At 42.1% G+C, this 18,964-nt stretch overlaps 2 protein-coding genes across 2 annotated transcripts in view; both read left to right on the top strand.

Annotated features, from left to right (window-relative positions):
* The window catches only part of LOC308305440 (NACHT, LRR and PYD domains-containing protein 3-like), a gene marked incomplete at its 3' end in the record, with an annotated part of 36,891 nt that extends 28,238 nt beyond the window's left edge, over positions 1-8,653 (top strand). Inside the window, exons 10-14 of the mRNA XM_080750237.1 lie at positions 618-791; positions 2,346-2,516; positions 2,597-2,749; positions 2,865-2,937; positions 8,564-8,653. Coding sequence (XP_080606363.1) covers positions 618-791; positions 2,346-2,516; positions 2,597-2,749; positions 2,865-2,937; positions 8,564-8,653 — 661 coding nt within the window. The remainder of the gene's footprint in view (positions 1-617; positions 792-2,345; positions 2,517-2,596; positions 2,750-2,864; positions 2,938-8,563) is intronic.
* Positions 8,654-13,401: 4,748 nt separating this feature from the next.
* The window catches only part of ldlrap1b (low density lipoprotein receptor adaptor protein 1b), a 92,311-nt gene continuing 86,748 nt past the window's right edge, over positions 13,402-18,964 (top strand). Inside the window, exon 1 of the mRNA XM_080751446.1 lies at positions 13,402-13,623. Within this exon, the coding sequence (XP_080607572.1) occupies positions 13,539-13,623 (85 nt within the window). The 5' untranslated portion in view covers positions 13,402-13,538. The remainder of the gene's footprint in view (positions 13,624-18,964) is intronic.

Here is an 18,964-nt window from a genome sequence, read left to right as displayed (position 1 = left end):
TATAGCTGCAAGCAGCGATAAAGTGGACAAAAACTTCTCAAATCATGAACACAGCCTGCCTGAAATTTTGCATGCACATTCCCATTAGGTCAAGGAACAGATGCCACCCTTCGCACGTCTCGCACGTCTTCGCATGTCTCGAATCACGCATGTAGTGTCCGATTGCCATGAAAGGCCCAAGAACACGTGGCACCCTTTTCACATTGGCCTATTATAGTGCCATCAGGAGGCCAAAAAACCTACCTGACCTGCCGAAGACCTGTTCTCGGAAGAACACTGCTTTTAGTTTTTCTTTGATTTCTTTTCACACTTTTCTTGCTTTTCCTGCTTTTTTTCCCTTGCTGCTTTTTTGCTTCCGTACTTTTTCCTGGCTTGGCCACTTTATCACTGCTTGCAGCTATATTTTGTATTGACGTCGATCTCCACCTTCAATAAAACCAAAAATAGTGTGAATTCTAGCATGGCTTTTAATACTAAAAGGCAACCTCTGTCTTCTCTCAATCTCTGCTTGGGCTACGATCTTCAACAAGAGCCCACCCACCCAGTCGATTACAGTACCTGCACGCTCTGCTTGCACAAGTAATAATGTGTTGTCTTATGTGTTTATCTCCATTCAGGCTGAACTACTGTGGACTCTCAGAGAGATGTTGTGTCAATCTGGCCTCAATGTTCCGTTCCAACACATGCAGTCTTCTAGAACTAGACCTGAGTTTCAATGATTTGAATGATGATGGGGTAATGCTGCTCTTTCCTGCACTGGGGAGTCCACAATGTGGGCTGAAGATTCTCAGGTTCGATCAGTTCACCTCCATTATGTTATAACTCTGGAAATGTGTTTTTTTATTTCTCTTTTTGTCTGTGTATTCAAATTCGGTTAATTAGAGTTTATTAGAGTTTTCAAATTTCTGCCTGAACCCGACACTACCCGGCCAGACATGTTTGGGCCGGGCATAAATAAATGTATGCTAACTTGTCGGGCAGAGTCGGGCTCTGTGGGGAAAATAAATAAATAAATATATATATATATATATAAAAGAAGAATCAAGTAATAATAACTAGTAAGACGCCTCAGGGCAACATGCGCCACTTCTTGGCCATGTGATGTATATTGGACCAGTTACCCATATATGGAGACTCCTGGTACCCATATATGGAGATCCATGTACTGTATATGGAGATGCTGTGAGAGCCCAAACATGCTTACTCAGTTATTTGTTATGTGACAGTCCCATGATGTCTATGACATCTGACATCATACGCTTTTATGCCCATACATGGAGATCCCTGTCTGTAGAACCAGCCGTTAGTGTGATATGTGGCCTCCGTATATGGGCATTCCCATATGAATTCCTGTTAGATGGGCTTAATATTGATGACATCAGAGAATCCATATATGGGCATAAAAGGGATTTTGTTAGTGTGACATCACAGTGAAGCCAGAGTGTGATGTCAGAGCGGCAAACCCATACTGTTAAGAGTGGTTTCCCTGTCATCACAGTGACGTCAGAGCATGATGTCATAGCGACAAACCCATAAATACTTTATGGTTCCTGTCGCTAGTGGAAAAACTGCCTTTCAATCACCATGATATGCGTTTTGTGCAAATATGGTCCCATTTATGTTAAAATTGATGATAAAGTTGCAGGGGGCGTGGCCAACTAAACTGATGCCAGCCGGCTGTGTTCTTCTTCGTGTGCTTTATTTCGGGAGGCTCCGACCACATTCTCCCATGTATCCCTGCGGTTGCACATGACCGTTGGCAGCCAATAGCATTCCTTATGATTCCTGGGGTACCATTCAAACAATGATGGCAACACCCATACAAGGGACAAAAAAAGCGTCATTTTCGCCGCATAGAAACCAATGGCTTCGCATCGTCCATATTTTTTTTACAGTCTATGGGCATGACAGACAGACAGAGATACACACATACGGACAAGCTGTGACCGTTCACATACAGTACTAAACAATAACTAGAGATGCCCCCCCTTCACAATTTTACATCTACAGAATTACTGATTGCTTAATTGCCAGACCCATGAAATGGGTAGGCCTACATAAGCAAATGTCGGTCTGTCCGGGTTTTCTATATAAAGGGTATATATGATGATGACATGATGATGACATGCCTACAAAAGGCATGATGTCATAAATGATGATGACAGACAGGGGGTCTGGCACAACCAGGTTGACCTGGTCTAGTTTTTCTTCTCCCTTTCTAACAAAACTTATGTGTTCTTCTCAACATTTCTTTCTTTCTTTCTTTCTTTCTTTCTTTCTTTCTTTCTTTCTTTCTTTCTTTCTTTCTTTCTTTTTTTCTTTTTTTCTTTCTTTCTTTCTTTCAGGTTGAGACAAACCAACCTGACAGTGAAATGCTGTAAGGAATTATCATCACTTCTAAGTCACTCAATTAGTTTGAGAGAAATTGATCTGAGCTTCAACGAGCTGCGAGATTCTGGAGTAAAAGTACTCTCTGCTGGTCTGAGGAGTCTACACTGCACATTGGAGTTTCTGAGGTGAAGAATGCATTTTATTTTAGCGTGGATCTCTATATCAATAACAGCTGCAGTTTATTCAAGTGTTTGTTTCTCTACAGGTTGGCACACTGTCTGGTCTCAGAGGAAGGCTTTTCTTGTCTGGTCTCAGCTCTGAGCTCCAACTCCTCTCAACTGAAAGAGCTCGACCTCAGCTTCAATCAACCAGCAGACTCTGGAAAGAAGCTGCTCTCTGCTGGACAGTGTATTCTCAAGTGAGTAGAGGTGTAAAGTCAACAAACCAAGTTTGAAGCTGGTAGCATGCTGCCACATGGAGTTATTGCTATTTAATGCGATGACAGAGACAAATTGTGTGCTTTCTTCCTACAGATTCGATCAAGAAGAAGAACACTTGCTTCCACCTCAACAAAAAGCATGTGAGTACAGACACACTGTTACGTGTGTGTGTGTGTGTGTGTGTGTGTGTGTGTGTGTGTGTGGGGGGGGGGGGGGCAGTTTTAGAATGGGTGACCAGCAACAAATTTGTATTAGTATTAGCCCTGTTGTATGCACTGATAAGAGCAATGGTCACCAAAGTATGTCCATGTGCAGGGGTGTCGCACCAAATTCTGGGCCCTGGGTACAAGGATTCACTTCAATTATTTTGTGCTTTAACTATTGTAAAATAGCAGATATACGCAACTCACAGCGCGGCACCGAGTGCAGCGCTTGAAATGGTGAAAATGTGTGCAAAATTGCAAATGTGTGTCTTTTTTTGAAAAACCTATATCAGTGGTGCTCAAATGTCAAGGACACCCAAAATGTATGTATTTGGCCGTGGACCCCCATCTCAAAATATTCAGTCCAGGGAGTGGGGATCCCCCAGAAGCAAAATTTTAGTTACAAATGTTCGCTTAAAAGAAATACATATATTCAAAGATTTGCACACATTTTCACAACTTTTTCAGAAATGGCAGATCTACAAGCTCGAGCTTGAATATCTTCTATTTTTCAATAGCTAAAGTATAAAATAATTAAGGCTCCTCCACCTTGGGCCCCTGTAACTCAGTAATTATTTTTAAACTATGCATGGCACCACATTTAATCAGTATTTATGGACTGTATTGATACTTGTCATTCGTGTAATGACTATGAGGGTGAGTTGAACAAAGCATTTTCAGATCTTTTGGTGCCCGGACCGCTACGCCAGGGGTCCGGGCCTTCAGAACAGTTTCAAATGGTCTCCCACACTGTTTGATGACAGCTGCCCACTGTTAATTTGATCAAATCCTGAAAAAACAAAAAAGGTTGAACTGTGATTTAGAAAAAGATCACCCAGTGAGAAGTGAGCATTGCCTTTTATGAGTTAAATTCATTGAGTGTCCTGCGAAGCTTGGCCAATGAGCCAAGTGTGGGACGGACATATATAGACAGACAGACAAAGCCAGATGTAGGAGCGGTTATTACCACTCAAAAGGAAGTGTGTATTCAAAATTCATTTGAACCACAATAAATTCCCAAGTTGTGTGAGCTCTTGAAAGTTTAAATCGTGTTTCTACGTACTGTAACAGTATGCCAGACTAATGATTAGTCTGGCATACTGTCACTAATGTGGCTCCAAATTGAGTTGGGTTTGACCAATTTAGGACTCATTTGCCATTCATTTTGTCATTTTTGGTAGATTCCCTACCATACTGTGAAATGTCATACTTTTACATCAGTACATTGTAGTGAGATGTTGTTTCATGTTCTCTCCATCAGGTGTCTGTCCTCTCACACTGGACACAAACACAACAAGCAATTACTTGTCTCTGTCTGAGAACAACAGAAAGGTGACACGGGCAAAAGGGTTGTATCCTGCCCATCAAGACAGATTTCAGTTCTTACCACAGGTTATGTGTAGAGAGGGCCTGACTGGATGCCGTTACTGGGAAGTAGATTGGAGGGGAGAGGTTTATATAGCAATGACTTACAAAGGAATTGGCAGGGAAGGATGGGATGATACCTGTAGGTTTGGATACACCAATTCCTGGGTTCTGCAATGTGACGCTATATACAACAGGTACTATGTCCTTCACAATAAGAATAGAAATGTCCTCCCTGTACGTCCGTCTGGCTCCAACAGACATCCCTCTGGCTCCAACAGAGTAGGAGTGTATCTGGATTGTCCTGCTGGGACAATGTCCTTCTACAGGGTATCCTCTGAATCACACACACACCTGTACACCTTCCATTCCACATTCACTGAACCCCTCTATCCTGGGTTCTATATCATGCTTGACTCCTCAGTGTCTTTGTGAGTACAATAAGTTGAACAAGCTAGCACACACGCTGGCAGGCAGGCAGGCAGGCAGGCAGGCAGGAACATATACCTGTGGTCCAATGTGTATTAGAATGACACTCTATGCATTAGAGAGAGACCACTTTCCACTTGCCGTACAAAGATGTGGTGCATGTCAACAAAATCTATGTCGAGGCATATAACACACAAAACACCAATAATGAAGACAGACTGAAGATAAGTTCCACCCATGACTATTGACTACCCCTGAAAAGGCAAAAAAAAAAAAAAAAAAAAACATTAACATTAACATTGTTTGTAAACCATGACATTGGAAAACCAAGGGTTCGATGTATCTTTAAGAATGATCTTTTTCCCCAAATAGCCAACATAAAGGCTTGCTAATTTGCATGACATATTGGACTACCTATTGGATTACACTTTCATGTAATCAATTCCCAAGAGTTCCCCAAACTGTTGTTTTGGGGAACACTGGTTTCAGTTCATTCAACCTCCTCTTCTGTGTTGGCTGGTGAGACGCTCCTGCTTCTATGCCTTCTCTGCGCATGACGGGACGGAACATAAATTAGGCTTCTTATGACAGCGACTGTAGGTGTGGTTTTGAGGACAGCTGCTTTGAATTGCTATTATTGTTTATACACAACAGAAACCACATTTTTCTTCACTTCTGTATATTGGAATTTACATTGCTCAATGTATTCATAATTACATTTATTGTTATGTCTGTCTGTTTTGTTTCATTTGTCTGAGACAAAGGACCACAACAGAAACAAGTCTAATGTTGTTTTATCCTTGACATCCTTATTTTGAAGAAGAATGCCCATCATGTGTTTTTCTTTTAACATGTCATGTCAATATTCACTCTAGATTGACTGTAAATATTAAAGACAAATAATGCACCCCTATTGTTTGCATGTCTGTTTTAATCAGTTAGTAGGCTATAATGCCTCTTTTATACTTTGGATCAATGATTTATATTTGCCTGTATTCTGTAAAGCTGACTGACACCTAATAATTAAAACAGTGATGACGATAGTGCTGTTATATTGGACATTGTATTAACAATTGCAGGTTGACATGTAGGGCCTACACAGGAAGGCAGACTTCCACACTTTAACACTCTGAAGAGGCTGGTGACCAAACTGGCAGCCCGCAGTCCAAATATGGCCCGTGGGGACAGTGGCGGTCCTGGGCTATATGGCACCCTGGGCGAACCAGCAGCATTTTCAAATGCTTTTGTCATAACATAAGCAGTCTGATAGAACTACTGCTAAAATATGAGTCATAGTGTGTGCGACACTGCCACCTAGTGTCCAAAATCATTTACTACAATACGTAACTACCTCAGCTACTACCCTTAGAGGGATCCCTGGCTAATACGGCAAATATGCCTTAATACATTATAATTGTACTCTATAACTACAATGTAAAATTAAAAACACCTTAATTATTTTTATTTATTCTAGAAATAGCTAATCTTTCACTCAATAGGGGAAATGCCTGTCGCAAGTTGATGATGTCATAAATGTCATGTGTGATCTATCCCTATGGAATTTATGGCATGCATGTGCAATAATAACTTAATACTTCCTATGGTTAATATGAGCTTCAAATCAATATTTCAAATGTGTTTTTTGCACATGCATGCCATAAATTCCATAGGGATAGATCACACATGACATTTATGACATCATCAACTTGCGACAGGTATTTCCCCTATTGAGTGAAAGATTAGCTATTTCAAGAAGAAATAAAATATTTGAGGTGTTTTGAATTTTACTTTGTAGTTATAGAGGACAATTATAATGTATTAAGGCATATTTGTCGTATTAGCCAGGGATCCTTTTAAAATCAACATGAAAGTCAAAATCGTTATGGTGACGTCAGCTGGTCATCATCACAATAGGCTATAAGTTGTTGCATGTCTCAATTCATGGACAATTAGGCCTATCCTCTCAATACTTTCACTCCTAATTACTAACGACGGAGCGTCGCCCAGAAGGGACTTTTAATTAATATGATCATTTATTACTGTAATTTCTCTAGTTTTATGTCTACTTTCAAACCAGTGGCTGTTTCACGTTCTCTGACTATAGGCCTACTAGTAGCCTGTAGCCTTCAAAATGTTAAATAAAATAAGCATTAGAACAAAATCATATCCTCAGTAATATTTCTCAATCTCTTATGACTTGACACTTTTGAAAGGTAATTTTTATTGATTGATTGATTGATTGACTGATTGACTGATTGATTTATTGAAGACTTAATTGGAAGTTTGCATAGGGAAAAGGTACAGTTCCATGACAGTACAGTTCGCTGGTACAAGGTCAACTAAAAGGAGATCCTATAAGCTTTTCGCATTACACTCTATGCATTAGAGAGACACCACTTTCCACTTGCCGTACAAAGATGTGGTGCATCGTGCATGTCAACAAAATCTATGTTGAGCCATAACACACAAAACACCAATAATGAAGACAGACTGAAGATAAGTTCCACTTCCACCCATGACAAAATTGTTATTGGAAGGACTACCCCTGAAAAGGCAAAGTAGCCTATCTTTAAGAATATTTTTCTTCCCCAAATAGCCAACATAAAGGCTTGCCTAATTTATTAGAAGTTTGCATAGGAAAAGGTACAGTTTCATGACAGTACAGTTTGCTGGTACAAGGTCAACTAAAGGGGGATCCCATAAGCTTTTCGGCTTATTTACACTGGAAACCTTTATGTATCTCATATAACATTGAATGACAGACGGATAAAACACAGTATACTAGGCCTACTATGCAGTAGCTTAGATAGTCAGAAAAAAAGCTGTGCAAAAAATATATACAGTAGATATTTACAATAGAAGGGTCAGGGGGAGGGTAAGGCTGGGCTAGGTGGTTTTTCAGGGCCATTTTAAAGAATGTTGGGGATTTACACTCCTTTAAGGCCTTTCGTATCTAGTAGGAACAAAGAGATAAGGGAAAGCCGCTGATGCGTTATTTTGGCACCACGGCTATGCGCCATGACACTTTCGGTGGCAGAACTCGCACCGGAAGTTCAATGAATGACAAAATCTATGAGAGCCGGCTGGACAGCTCATGAACAAAAAAATAATTCTGAACGATAGAGACCTTTATAAAATACTCGGCTCAGGATTATAAAAGAAAAAATGTCACACATTGTTTTCTGCTGTGTTGCTTTTCGATGTGTACGTGACGTGACTGACAGACAGTGTGACATGACTGACGGACAGCCGGTGGAGCTTTTCATAGTAACTGCGACCTGGCGGTCGCAACAATCTTACCTGTTGTTTTCCAGAAATGACTAGAGTCCAACAACATTAACAACAATGCTAGTGTCACCGTCCCCAAACAGGTATATGGAGTATCCTGACCTGCAGATGTTATTAACCTGATGTCATCGTAGCCTACTGACATCACAGACTGATCTGGACTCCATATGTGGGCATGCCTCACAAAGAACTCCATATATGGGCATAAAAGGGACAGACAGAGAGGGAGAGGGGTGGGAGAGAGATGGGAACAGATGTGCGGAGTGGTAAGTGGGTCCTATCAGCGGATCTAAAATAATATTGATAAATTGGCATGGAGTACCCTGATGCCATCAACATCATGTCATAGACTGGCCTGGACTCCATAATTGGGTCATGCCCAGGCCCGGCAGCCCCATCATGCAGACTCCCCGGCCCCATCAGTGAAACCGGCAAATACTCGAAAACGTACAGGTAAAGTATTGCGCTCTATCTAGGACTGCTGTGTGAGTGATCCTGTCCCTCCAGGTGATTCCCACTATATGCCTCAGGAGGCAGTGCAGGTGGAAGCTGTTTAGTCGCCGCTCTTCATGTGGGGTTCAGGCTGCACTGCCATAAAGAGGACTGTGCTGATTGATGGCACAGGCTCTGTATAGCTATAACTTTGTGAACTGTGTACGCCTTGCCTTTGTCTCATAATTCAGCTGTGAGCTTTCCAGAGCAGAGAGTGATTGATTGATTGATTGATTGATTGATTGATTGATTGAAGTATTTATTAGAAGTTTGCATAGGAATACTAGAAATGCCTTATTAAAAGAAAACTGAAAAAAGCAATAAAAAGATATTAAATTAATACGTTTGCATAGGAAAAGATACAGTTTCATGACAGTACAGTTCTGGTACAAGGTCAACTAAAAGGATACACTCAGGAAAGCACATGGCTTAATGACATCAAGATCCTTTTTTGTAACTCATATATTGAATGACAGACAGAACATTACTATGCAGAAGAACAAAAAAACAAGTCGTGAAAAACATGATGCAAAAATAAATGGTATTTACAATAGAAGGGTCAGGGGGAGGTAAAGGTTAGTTAGAGACTGCTTTTCCTGCTGAGTTCAGCATCAAGTGACAGGTTGTCTGTGATGATGGACCCAAGATACAGTACGTGAAGGTGTTTACAGTTTCCCAGTGGGACGTTGTTGACAGAGATAGAGGAGGGATTTTCAGTGTCCTGTCACATCGTCTTGATGCCACTGTAGTTGTCACTCCTGACACCCTTGTTGTTGTACACATACAGGGTGATGATATTTGCATCTCTCATGTCTTGTGTGGGACAGCAGCTTCCTTCCCGCACAGTGTTGTTTGTCAAGGAGAGCAGTCTTCTCTCACTTCAGAACTTCAGCTGTGATCTGTTGGGTGTTTTTTACTGCAGAGAGAGAGAGAGAGAGAGAGAGAGAGAGAGAGAGAGAGAGAGAGAGAGAGAGAGAGAGAGAGAGAGAGATCTTTTTTTTTTTTGGCCTTTATTGATAGTATATCTCTTGGAATGCTATGTCATCTTAGTGCCACTAGGAGGCAGTGTCTGGTAGTTTAAATAAGGTTGCAGAGGATTGTGATAATCTGTCCACAGAGACTCTCCAGTGATTAATTCAGTCAAGAACCACTTTGTCCTTTTTCATGATTACAATATCCTATTTAGCTCTAACAAAAGGAAGGTCATATACATTCCCATGCCACACAATCTTATCACAACATAACATGGAAACCATCTCTCTCAGAGCCACAGGAGGTTTGTAAGTAAATGGGGTTGGGGCTGTTGAACACTTAAATAATGCTAAGAGCTCGATCTCCCCTCGTTCTCATAGTCTGAATATTTCCACTCAGTTGGCACAGATATTGTGCTGACCACCAGGCTATATGATGATACACAGGGGTGTCGCACCAAATTCTGGGCCCTGGGTACAAGGATTCACTGAGGCCCCCCCCCATGAAAGTTCTTCATAGGGGGAACTGGGGACTCATTATTAAGCATTATTTTGTGCTTTAACTATTGAAAAATAGCAGATATACAAGCTCACATCACGCTGCAAGCTTGTAGATCTGTTATTTTTGAGAAATCGTGAAGATTTGTGCAAGTCTTTGAATATTTCAATTCAAATCCTTCTAAGGTTTTTTGAAAAACATATGTTTCTATGTCAGTGGTGCTCAAACTTTTTCATGTGAAGGACCCCCAAAATGATATGTATTTGGCCACGGACCCCCCCCCCATCTCAAAACATTTAGTTCCAGGGACCCCCCAGAAGCAAAATTGAGTTACAAATGTTCGCTTGAAAAATACATATATTCAAAGATTTGCACAAAATTTTCACAACTTTTCAAAAATAGCAGATCTACAAGCTCGCAGCGCAGCACTCGGTGCCGCGCTGTGAGCTTGTAGATCTGCTATTTTTCAATAGCTAAAGCATAAAATAATTAAGGCCCCTCCACCTTGGGCCCTAGTAACTCAGTCCCACTCTCTCCCCCCCCCCCCCCTTGTGACGCCCCTGATGATACATGAAGAACCATACAAAGAAACAAATTATGAGCTGTCACACGTTTTGATTTGGATGATAAGTCATTGAATGTTCTGAGATAAGTGCCAAGGACAGCCAATTTCAATGCATAAAAGAAGCCTTCTATAAGGCTAACTCAGCATTCCATGCAACACAGAAAAGTTTTCCCCCACTCCCCAAAATATCCTTAATTAACGTTTTCAGGGAGACATACAGTAGGCTACAAAGAGAAAACTCCTCACGTTTCTCTCCACGTTCTTAGATTAAACATAATCTGTCATAATGAAACTGTCTCATTTACATTCAATCCTGGGTGTTTTATTACACTATGTACACTAAGACTAAGTTTAGCGCTTGAAATAAGATTATGATGGGGTTTTCTTAACTACCTGTCTGGACTGCATTATGCAGTGCAATCTACACCAAAGTCTGCTGTTTGATTTGTTCCAACTGAGATAGGCCTAATGGATCATCTATAATTGAGAGATTCCCTGGGTCATTCTCCACTTTCTCTCAGCAGTGTTTATAGGAAATACCCTGATCAAACAAACATGCTTCCCTTTGGAAAAAGAGTGTGCAGAGAAACATACATTAAAATGAATTATTTATCACCAATATAAAATAAGAGAAAATTTGAGAGGGTGTCACATTCACTGTTTACATGAATGAAATGAAAAATGGCATCTACAAGTACAACTGTTTTGAAAGATTAGAACTATGAATAATTAAAGCAAGTTTATATTATGTTGTCTTTCAAACAGTATAATCAACAGAGTGGAGACTCATGAATTTGCAGTGCACCTCCAGTTTGTCCCTTATTTACAGATGAACTCTTGTTCTGTTTTGCTTTATGGCAAGCTACTGTAAAGATAATTCATCTTAATTTTATGCATCAAGATATGTACTGTATGCTTATACAATATATACTGCAGCTGGTGGATAATGAATCTTTCAGAGCACTCCTTTCTTTTTCTTCTTTTTTTGGAGCGGTGAAAGCGCTCCCAATAGACAGGTATGTACGTGGGTGGCTATGTGGCTGGCTGGCTGGCTATGTCTGTAGCCTGGCAATACCTTGAGTGGCCACACAAGTTAAAGGAGGGGCGCTGTTGTGCAGGCACACACACACACACACACACACACACACACACACACACACACACACACACACACACACACACACACACACACACACACACACACACACACACACAGGGTATAGCTGCTCAGATTCACCGCTCCACTTCGAACCAAGGTTTGATTTTTCTTAACTCTGGGAGGTACACATATATTAACGAATTGACCTGGACTTAAGGGTCCATTTGGTTAGATGTATGCCTCCTACCCAGACATAAATTGTGAGTACAGAAGAACCCATTCGGTTCTGTAAATGATGTGACACAGGATGTTTTGAATTTCATCTTACTGAGGGAGACATTAAAGGAGTAGTTCACCCCCAAAATGACTTTTTTTCTATTGATTACTCAGGCCATGGAGAGTAGAGTTCAATAATATTTTTTGTTTTTTGTCACATCCTAAGACAAAAATGTGATAACAGTAAATTTACCCCCATTGATTTCGGATGGTGACCCGTTTCGAAACGGGTCACCATCCGGAATCAATGGGGGTAAATTTACTCGAATCAAAATTTTGTCTTAGGAATGTGACAAAAACCGAAAAAATATTATTGAACTCTACTCTCCATGGCCTGAGTAATCAATAGAAAAAAAGTCATTTTGGGGGTGAACTACTCCTTTAACAAAGTGTGCTGATGACAGCTCGAGAGAGAAGTTCAATATCATATGGAAAGATGTTAGGATGCTTGTGGAAAAGATGGTGCCTGAAATAGGTACCAAACATGAAGATTGATCATGCATGCATGTCATATTTGAATATCTGCTGCCAGAACTGCAGATTCACTACCACTTTAGGTAGTCTGAAGACTCCATTTGCTTCCCTAGTAGCACTTGTATCTCCTTTTATCTCTTTGGTTGTTAATAATAGACTATACAACTTATTTATTAATGAAAAGTAGAACCATAACACTAGCCTGTATATGATTTAATTGAGCCTGATTCGGAACTCAATAATTCAGACAATGTAAGATTATATGACTTATCCATTAGGCATGTGTTCATATTAACTCTTATTGCAGTTTACAGGTGGAAACCAATATACTCTATAGGGCTGGGCAGTGTATTGCTAGTAATGTATCAATATTGTGATATGAAGTTATTAGGCCTATATCATCTGATTTTTGGATATCTCAATATTGTGATATGCCATGGCATAATTGTTGTTTTATCCTGGTTTTAATTAACCCCTACATTACAGCAAAATGGTGTAATTAGCCATTAGCCATGGCATATCATATCACTGACTGTTCCATTATTTGCTTTGTTTTACCCAGATATTCTTATTATATAGTCATTACTGATGGTTAGGTAGGTTCTAATTATTTATGTATTTATTTATTTATTTAAATCAGTAGTAGGTCTATACATATTTTATGAAAGAACTAAAACCACAGTAATCCTCACAAAAATCCACATCACTAAATCCACATGACATTGGAAAAAAAAATCATCCTCATCTCTCCCACCCGACCAGGGCAGAGCTCCTAAAAATACCGTGTCGTTCTGAATGGAATGCGTTGGTCAGTATAAGCACCGCCCGCCCGAGATACTAGCGCTAGCTTGCGGACTCGCGTGATCCCACAAAACAACCACACGCGTCAACGTACATTATCCGGTCAATTTGCATACATAACGCCGCCCCAGAGGGACGGACATGATAATCCATCGATCCAGAGCCGTCTGCGGAGCCGAGGGGAGAAACAAGTGGAAAAGTTTGGAGGCAGAGACGGACTAAAACGGCCGCCGAGAGACGCAGGAGAAGCAGACGCGGACGCTTGCCGGGGCTCCTCTCGCCCCCCCCGTTGTGGATTTAACGCCATGGACGCTTTAAAATCGGCTGGAAGGGCGATCATCCGGAGCCCCAGTATCGCCAAACAGTCGTGGGGTGTCGGCAGACATAAAAGTAAGTATCGATCGCTTATGTCTAGTAAATACATTCTCCCATCGCGCAGGTCTGTCGGTTTGCCGAAAACATAACTGCCTACATTCTACAAGCTATTAAACGACTCGCGTCGCATCGCGAGTGTTGATAGTTCTGACTGTTCGGCAAGCGACAGACACCGTCGTTCGCACCACAGAACAGCCTATAAATGATGATCCTTTACGGATACAACAAGGTGCTGCTGCGCGCTGCTGACGATCGTTTCAACGGATCATCAGCTCTGGCTGGTTACTTTGTAACTCGTGTTGTAGTAGCCGCTGCTGGCAATGCATGCGGGAGGTCTGTCTGTGTGAGTGTGTGCGTGTGCATCTGGAAACAGTGTAGCTGTCAGAGGAAGCGTTTGTTTATAGTTGATTGTTGGTCGTTTTACAGTTTAACGTTGATCAAGTTCAACTACAAAACCATTTGGAGCTGCCTGTGCTACGCAGAGAGATCTTTCAGATCCACGGTCCACCACTTTGTGTTCAGACAGAAATAGATACCCGGTTTAGTACTTGATCTTATCCTGCTATTTTTGGGGGTCTGGATTCATATGGATGTTATCCACTCTCAAGATCAACTCCCGCTTTGATTTATGTACAGTAGGCGGTCTGGTCCGATTAAAAGTTTTGATGAAGGTCCCGTAGTATGCATTGCCACGTCACTGTGTGTATACAGACTGTCAGAGAGATGCTTTAGGGAGCTGCATGGAGAAATCTATCTGGTGCTGGAAACATCAAGTATAAAAGAATGACGAGCGACGACAGCCTGATCCACGATTTCATATCCCTAGCAACGCTCTGTTGCTAGGCAATACATAAAGGGGAAACAAAACAAAAAAGGGAGTGAGGAATTACATAGGCTACATAAATAATGAAATTTCGGGGTCGCTCCAGATCAACCCGCGGCTTTGCTCAAATCAAACGGGACTTTGTTCCTCGGCTATTTTAAACTTCCCTTTAATTTTCTTTGACGTGCGGGGTTATTTATGGAGGATCTGCAGGTTTTTTCCCCCTTCCTTCCCCAGCAGCCTGGCGGGTGCACGTGAGCACACACACACGGTCTGACTCTGAGCTAGCATGGCTTTTAAAGCTGTGTGGTAGCCTCAGTGTTACCAGATGGGAAATGTTGAATTATCGTACCGGAGGCTCAGAATTATCGTATTTGACATGAAACTATCGTACACGGCCAAAAAAGAGAAATCACTCGCGTAAAAACGTAATTTCACCAAAAAATGCGTCTTAAGTGTAAGAAACGACCTCGTTTTAGACTCCTGCGTGACAAAAACGCATCAGATATGCTGTGTGGAGGCAGGCAACTTCTTGGAGCTTACACAAATAAAAGCCTGAAACTGGTCTGGAAAGATGCAACCAGTGTTTTAATGCCTCCAAGTACAGATCTAGGGTCAGATTGACTGATTTCCTGGCTTATTTTGAGAAGCCAAACCAGATCCCAGATCAGCAGCCAGGGAAAATAGTGAATTCACGCTCTTTTTGATGATATGCCGAAATTATCGTACATTTGGGCATTTTTGGAATTATTGATCGTACATCGTACAGAGGGTCAAATTATCGTACAAATACGATAATTATCGTACGTCTGGCAACACTGGGTAGCCTTCGTGTTTTCTGTTTTGGTTTCACAATAGAAGGACCTTCCCCTTTCCTCCGTGCAGACAATACAACTGTTTGGCAGCAACATGCCACACGTGCCAGGCTGGGGAATCAATGCTTCTGTTCTGGGTTTCCACCCCTTCTCTCTCTCACAATACATCTTACCTTGATGTATTGTAGACCACTGGTTCCCAAACAGTGGATCGGGACCCATTTGTGGGTCGCAGACACATTTTTATGGGCCCCTTAGTTTTTGGTTTCCTGCATTTCAAAACATTTTTAAATTACATTCCCCAAAATGTTTTAAAAATAAATTATATTATGTTTTCAGTATAGGCTCCTTTCATGAAGAAATAAATGACAATTCTTAGTGCCGTGTTGTGAGCTTGTAGATCTGCTATTTTCACTAGTTTGGGTCCTGACCTAGGCAAAAGTCTAATTTCTCTTTTGGGTCATGAGCTAAAGGGTTTGGGAACCACTGTTGTTATGGCTTCTAGCATCAGATTGAAGTCTTTTCGTTCAAAACGCTCATTCATTTGTTGGCAGCGCTTGTGCTTCTTCTGTAGGCTATAAACACCTCATTACCAAGCTTGTGTACATGATGCCCATACAGCCCTACCAAACATAAACGGTAGTTTCCTGCCTGGTGGTGTCTGGGGTCCTGGGCTGGCACTGCACCCGTCACTGGTGGCGAACTCGCTGTGCCAACAGTCGGAAACGGAAGGCGCCTTGTTTCATCTTGTCTTAAACAGGAAGGAAGCTTGCAGGTGGACAGTCTTCAGGGCTGGATGATTGTTACTGTATGATCACTGTTGTGTTATTCCGATTTAACATGTGTCAATTGCTCACTGCAAAAGAAATGGTGCAACATCGCAACGTTTGGCCACGCATGATAAAGAAGAACAAGTCAATAAGACTAGCTCTTATTCTGTTTTGCATAAAGATGTTGCGTAGGCTTGTTGGCCTTACAGCCTTTCCTCTGATTTGCCCTCCCATCGTCATCGCACCACTGCATTCCTTTTCTCCCACTGCTGCAGCGTGGGATATGTTATGTAGAATTGTACATTATACATAAACGCATAAATGATCAGTTCATGACTTCGTGTACTGTTCCCCTGTGAACAAAACCACAGGCTTTGGCGTCTTGTGTCTTAACAGCCGTCCAACCCCTGTGCACAACAGAACACGACACCCGCCTCCTTGTGTCATTTCCTGCCGAGCTGAAACGGCTGGGGTTTCTGTTTGGCAGCAATACAGTGCAGGGACGTGCAGAGAATGTTAGAGAGGCGGGGGCTGGCATTTCTGAAAGGGCCTTTTGGTGGAAACATCAAAAATAGCAGACCTCCAAGCTCACAACGCGTTGTGAGCTTGGAGGTCGGCTATTTTCAGTTCTTGATACCACACTAAACTTAAGCATAAAAAGGGCAATACTGGAGATGTGACGTACAGTACAGCATGGATTTCTACAAAGAGAGGGCAATTCTTTCAGCATAAGATGCTGCATTCAAGTTCAGGAGAGTTTGGACAAGGCAATTCTCTTGAATGATGCCTTCAGGTATGGCACAGAAAGGGGGCATTCACATTTCTTTCACCATAGTAAAAAACTGTATTCATGGTTTGGAGAGGGCACTTTTTACAGACGGATAAAAGGGCAGGGGCTCAAGCCCCCTTTGATGTCTATGTGTGCACATGCCTGATACAGTGTGTGCTGACAGCGTGACTCTCTCTCTCTCTCTCTCTCTCTCTGCACTGACCTCCCGGTACATCCAAATCACTCATGTGCGGAGAGACGTGGTGGGAAAAAAATGATACTTAACATCAACCCTTGTTATTTTTTTTAGGTCACAAACGCCTCCTTCTTCCATCACACTGAAAGAATGTGGGCGGCAGGAAATCCCTGTCTGCATTAAATGCAGTCATATCGGCCTCTCGACAGCACTGTCTTTTGCATAGTTCTGTGTATATTCGTCTCTCGTTTTAATGTCTCAATGAAATGAGTACAAAGGACCCCAATGTAAACGAGCCATACAGTATAGTGCTTTCTTGGGTTTACTGTAAATCCTATTAGTTGACCGTCTGACCATCTGAACTGTAGCTGTCCTGTGCTTTTCCTAAGCGAACTGCTAATAAACTTTTCAATCAATGCTGGTCAAAAAAGATGTCTCGGTTTTCATCAGGGTTACTTTCCAGGCGGCAGAGCAGGACCGTTAACCACTTAAGCTCTATTCTTTTTTAAACTAGCGGTCTTCATGGGTCCGAATGGAATTCTGACTTCCGAAACCGAAAAGTATGGAGATGTCGGAACCGGCTATTATGAGATTCGGCTAATTCGCCTTGTCCACAGCTAGGAATTTATCTCTATGACCCGGTCCGGTCATTGTTTTAGAGTAAGATATTATGATGTCACGTGAAGCTTGACCAATCATGGAGAACCCACCTCCTGCGTGGGCCTGTATCCCTTCTCTGATTGGCTACGGGCATAAACACAGACACACATGGCTAATTTCTAGATAGATGGAAGATGGCAAATATAGCTGATTTACAAGCTCCCAATGCATGGCATCACAAATTCACGATGCATTGCAAGCTTGTAGATCTGGTTATTTTGTCTATCTTGTATTTTGGCTATAATGAGGACATTCCTGAAATCGGGAAGCCAGGTTGAAATTGGTTAAACGGGCAGGTCGGTTCGCTTCACCAGTTGACCATGGACATGCATGGTCATTGGGGCGGCGACTGTGACCCTGAGACGGGGTATAATGTTTCCACTATAAAATACTGTGGCGAGTCATTTTACTTCATTTTTTTTAGTGGACAGATTTAAATGTGCTTATGTTGGTAGTCCTGGCTGGTAGTTCCCACCTGATGTTGCGTGGGAGTTCTGACTGCTGACCAGATTGTACTGAATAGCTGCTAGCTTGCATAACATCTTCAGGCTAGGATTTAAGTCTAAGATGTACAGGTCCACAGTAGGGCTGGGTTCGGTAACCGCCGTACCGCCGTATCGCGGTATACCGCGGCCTACCGCGGTGTCAGGGTCCTTACCGCGGTCAAAAAAGACAAAAAAATAGGCTATTTTTATTGAGAACGAGCGAGTTTTAAAACGGGGGAGAAGCGAGGACCGCATGCGCTCCATGCCGCTCTGCTCTGGGCCGTGTACCACACGTTGGAAGCCGCCCACATACGTCACTCACACACACACACAGTGCACGCAGGGCAGTAGAGTACGGAGCACAACTCTATGACGGAGCAGCAATGAATGCAGCATATACTTTCTCTGTAATCCACTCGACACAAGGATGTTAATACATACCTTGTGTTGTGGCATATCTTTTTTTATTCATACGGATTACTGGCGGAGCGCGGGCCGCGTGGACAAAACCGAAAATGAAACTATTTTACTTTCTCCAGCTCCACCGCGTCGCACGTTGTGCTCCGTACAGCGGCGCGTCGGCGATTTTATAACCTTTTCTGTCAAGTCTTGTAACTAAAACCTGTATATAGCAGCACTCAATCACTGTGATTTGAGAGTTGAGACGTGACGTGAGTTTACAGAATCACTGTACACACGATCTGACTACCCTTCCTCTTCTGGTTTGTTCACATAGCTGTTTGTGTCTGAAAAGCCCAAGTAGCTAGCCTACGTTACTATGGTAACCCGACAGTGCAGATCTAAAAGCTCAGAACGCATCGCGGATGCAACGTGGTGT

The sequence above is a fragment of the Nannobrachium achirus genome (genome assembly GCF_963921795.1).
Source record: "Nannobrachium achirus genome assembly, chromosome: 20".
NCBI lineage: Eukaryota > Metazoa > Chordata > Actinopteri > Myctophiformes > Myctophidae > Nannobrachium > Nannobrachium achirus.
Note: the sequence above shows the minus strand (reverse complement) of the source record. Positions and strands in the feature narration are given on the sequence as shown.